This window comes from Pagrus major, chromosome 24 (assembly GCF_040436345.1).
Source record: "Pagrus major chromosome 24, Pma_NU_1.0".
NCBI lineage: Eukaryota > Metazoa > Chordata > Actinopteri > Spariformes > Sparidae > Pagrus > Pagrus major.
Genome location: NC_133238.1, coordinates 11,022,127 through 11,026,842, shown reverse-complemented (window position 1 = coordinate 11,026,842; position 4,716 = coordinate 11,022,127). Strand labels below are relative to the sequence as shown.

The 4,716-nt window shown below is 41.8% G+C and overlaps 1 protein-coding gene across 1 annotated transcript; it reads right to left on the bottom strand.

Moving 5' to 3' along the window:
- mmadhca (metabolism of cobalamin associated Da) lies at window positions 1-3,820 on the bottom strand. The gene is made up of 8 exons (XM_073462200.1): window positions 3,769-3,820; window positions 3,218-3,262; window positions 2,241-2,382; window positions 1,789-2,006; window positions 1,496-1,601; window positions 1,256-1,377; window positions 1,063-1,149; window positions 1-806 (listed from the first exon to the last, which is right to left on the bottom strand). Exons 2-8 carry the CDS (start codon window positions 3,227-3,229, stop codon window positions 588-590), a joined length of 906 nt encoding a protein of 301 aa, XP_073318301.1. The 5' UTR covers window positions 3,230-3,262; window positions 3,769-3,820; the 3' UTR covers window positions 1-587.
- Window positions 3,821-4,716: the final 896 nt, after the last annotated feature.

Below are 4,716 nucleotides of genomic sequence, written 5' to 3'. Positions count from 1 at the left end.
TACAGCGTCTTAGCACCGTGATGAGATGTCACTTTATTTGTTCAGCAGGTTCTGAGTTCTGTCACAATTTGTTGCTTCAAACTGGAACAGTATCCACATTTCTTTACATCCTGTGCAACAGGAAAACAATCCTGTACATGTCTGTATGACAGGTTATTGCCCTGATATCATTCAGCAAGAATCTTATCTGAAGATCTCAAGAATCTGAATCTTTTCACATTTGCTTCCAACAGCTGCTTCAGACCATTTCAAATCCATGATCCTTTTATAATAAAACACAGATAAAGTGTTAACATAGAAGCTTTTCAAACATCTTGAAAAGCCTTTCATTTGTAGTCAGAAGCCTTCCCACTGCACCGAGTGTGTGTTGCTCCCTGGATGTGGTGCAGGATAGACCGGGCTGACATGTCACCTCTTACCAGTCAGCACAGCATTGAGGTTTACATTAGAGTCTCAGTCAGGTCCTTGTTACAGTAAGACAAACTCTGCACAACCTTCGACTGACACCACCATACACCAAGCTCTGCAAGTCATAAATAGAAGCCTTGTGTTTGGATTTATTGGATTATTAAATAAAGCAAAACAACCTATTCCTCATCATCGAGTTCATTTGAAAGTCCTTGTAGTCTCGCCACGGCGGCGCTGTGAGTAGGTGCGCTGGTGAAAACAGCCCCCACGAACAAAGGCGTTCCTCCCAGGATGTGGCGGATGACTGTGCACGAGCCGGACGCTTCGATGTGGAAGCCCAGATTTCTCAGCTCCTCTTCTGTTCGCAGTGAGGTGTGACTTGAAGTAGATGCGAAGAACTGTTGGGGAACACAAGGTGATGGTGATGAACTGGACCTTTATATTCACAGATGTTTCTCTGAGCCTGTTTACATCTGGCATTAACAGCGTCCTGAGTGAGCCAATCACAAGTGGACAGCTCTCATTCATGCCTTCTTCTGCATTTCGCATTAGCTGCAATACATTAAGTCGTTTCAGGTTGTAACAAGATCTACGTTACGTTTCCCCTGGTATTCACAGTAAATTAGAAATCACTACACACAGAGGAGAACTCACAGCTGCTCCTGTTGTTGGGTCAATGAAGTCTGCCCAGTAGCCTGCAGTCCACAGCGAGAAGCACATTTCCTTTGCACCGCTCACGAACTGCAGCGAGGAGAAACAAAACGCAGTCGGCAACTGTGTCAACATCTCGTCAATGATGTTATCTAAGCTAATGATAATAATAATAATGAAACGTGACAGGACTCACTCTGTGCAGCAGCTGCTCTCTGTCCTGCTCTGCTGGCTCCTCCTCAAACCGACCGCCTCGCTGTGTGACCGTCACAACTGTGATGGGAGCGGTGGGCGCTGCGGGGAACAACAGCTCCAGGTCTGACACACACACACACACACACACACACACAGTTTTGTTACTGAAGGCTTTTAACAGATGACACAACTTTATAAATGATTTTGCTCAAGTGAGTTAACACCAGATAACCTTCCTTACCTTTCTTTAACAGCTCAGGGCAGGAATTTACTGAGCAGTCTGTTCCTGTCTGATTAAAGTACTGCTCGGCTTTGTTGACTCTCGTGGATATAGGACCCAGTTTACTCTGAAGAACAAACACACGCAAACATTAACAAAACAGCTCTGAAATCATTTATTCTGACTGATAATATGCATTTCTTTGGAAATTATTTGGACCCCCAGGTTGCTAAACCCCTCAAATTAACAAATAAATAGAAATAAATAGCTGCAGCATTCTGAAAGGTAGCTATAAAAACTATTCAAGAACTTACGTGGAACTCATTAACAAACTGCGCTAGGATGAACTGCTGTCTCTCTGAGCTGCTTGGGGCCGTCAGTACATCAGGCACCGTCCTGTGGACTGGGGTCTTCTTTTGGTCCTCCACGCCCTCCAGGTGGCAGTCAAAGCCAACGTTACCCGGTAACTGAAAGCGCTGGTCCTGAGGTCCGAATGGTCCCATGTTCTCATCAGGCCACACAGTCCTGGGGCCTGGAAGAGACAGAACAAATATGTATACGAGTGTGTTTGCGTCGTTATGTTTTGTTTGCCTGTATCCTCCCCCCAGGTTGTTTGTTCAGCTAATGAAAGCCACGCCTGGAACACCAGGGTAGCAAAAAAGTCAAAAAACACAACAAACTAAAAATTTTGTCAAAAGCTTTCTTCAGTTCACTTCAGGGACAATTTCCAGTAACTGGTGACTGACTCATTTCCTAGTTGACTCACCTGAGTCTGCGGGTGATGCAGCTATGTAAGGCTCATCTGAGCTCGCAGCAGAGAAAGTTCTGGTTCTGCCCACACGGAGAGCAGCTAAGGCTTGATAGCCGGCGGCCTGAGAGAGGACCAGCCTGCCTCGACCACACAGCACCTACAGAGGCAAAAACATGCATATCAATTGTTACACAAGTTACCTTCTGGGAGTTTGGTTTTTGATTAATTTAACAAAAGAATCAGGAGTTAAAACTGATTCATCCAGCTCACTACAAGCGGGGATTAAATCAAGGAAGATTTTTAAAAGTAAAAATGTGTAAAGCCTAACCAAAACTTTATTTTGGGGGCTGATACCGATATTAGGGACTATAAAATTCTGACATATCAGCCGATATACATGCTTTTATTGCAATGACCCCTCAAATGTTGGTATCAACAATTGCGACAAATATAGGTAACGGAGGAAGGACATCTTACAGTTGAACAATGAACTTGTCTCATCTAAAATGACATCCGTGCACTGTTATAGTACACTTCACTGGGAATTTAATGATTTAATAATTTAATTTAATTAGGTTCCAGACTCCAGCTTCTTAAATGTGAATGTTTTCTGATTTCTTGACTCCTCTGTGACATCAATCTGAATATCTTATATATATATATATATATATATATATATATATATATATATATATATATATATATATATATATAACACTTAAGGACATAACCTTGGGCTTTGGGACACACTGATCAACATTTTCACCATGTTCTAACATTTTACACACCAAATAAGTAAAATCTAAAAGATTAATCCAGAAACGGATCGACAAATCAATCGATACTAACATAACTGTGAGTTGCAGCCCTACTGTAAAATTGCCTGATTTTTAAATGAAGTTTGGTTGACACGTCCCTTCATACAAGAAAAACAAAAGTGCAAGTACAGCGAGCTCACGTCACTACAGGAGAGTTGTTGTTATGTCACTTACACTGCTGGACATTGTGGTTCGTCTCCGTCTGCTTTAGATTTTAACCTGTTGGACAAAAACATCAACAATTGGTGTAACAGTAGATGTCCCAAAAATGTGTTTTAAAGTTAAAAAAGTCCGTTAGCTCACTCTAGTTTGCTAGCCAGAATTAGTTAGCATTAGCATAAGTTAGCAGACATGATGCAACGGTTGCAAATATGTTTCACGGGGCAGCACAAGCAGCAAAGTAGAGTCTATTAATACACTTGCTTTGGACGTAAGTTAATAACAGCAGTTATCTTGTAACAGATACAAATGATCACTAAATGTGACGGCTTCAACCCAAACAAAACAGCTAGCGAGGTCAACTAGCTAGCTGCTAAGGTTAGCCCAGTCAGCTGATATTGACACTTTCTCTTTTCGGACAGGACTGTGAACCTCCTAACGTGAGAACACCTCGCACACAACACCTGACAGCGTCGACAACGAACGTCTTAATATTCTGAGTAAAATAGTGCAAATAAAAAGCTGATAAAAGAGATTACATTATGAAAAGTACACGCTGTTCCTACCTGTGAAGTTGCACGTCCTCTATTACGCTTGATCGCAAAACAACGACGGGAAGTGACGAGGGACAAAATACACCTGCGCGGTTTTTGCGTAACAGTTACGTGACATAATGGTATTTTCAGTGTAATATAAGTAGAAATGACTGCTTCAAAATATCACTATTCTCTGTCTGAAACTGTGTTTTTTAAAGACATTTTTAAAATATAATATCACAGACTTAGACGTTACAGGCGTTGTAATTCCGCATCTCACCACAAGATGGCAGCAAACTAACAGCTAACAGGACCCTGGACTTGACTGGAGCAGCACTACAGCTTGTGTCAGCCTTACAATGTGGCCCTTTAAGTAGCTGTATGTTAGCTGGTATTTCTGACTGTTTGCTTAATATTCATAGTTTTCATCCTGTCCAATTGTTGCCATATTGGTATCTGTTCTCCAGCTTCCTTCGCAAACCAACACACCATGCGGCTCAGGCAAAAAAAGGAAGGAGACGACACATAAAATGTGTTCCCCGTGAACTTGCTGCCTCAGGGGTGAAACAACCTACTTTTGTTGGTATTTTTGGGCTCCGGCGTGATGATAATAGTGCCGCGTCTTAGCGTAGACAGGTGGATCATACAAATGTAGATTTACTCCAAAATAAAAGCACTAAACACGTCAATGTCTTCTCGATTATGACATTCGGGGCAGGGAAGGTGCATTCAAGGGGCACTATGGAGTTTTTGGAGAAGAAATTCAAACTCTGTAATATCAATGAGGTCATAATACAAACTCAGAAATATTTATTTTTTCCTAAAGTGAATAAACAAGCTGTTCTCAGAGGAAAATAAGGTCCACAGACGACTCTTTGAAGCTAGAAAGGTGGCAGGGTCCGCCACATATAAACAAAGTAAAACGGTATGAAATTGTGATGCCAGTTTGTTTACTTTACGACTAAAAGACACATGAAT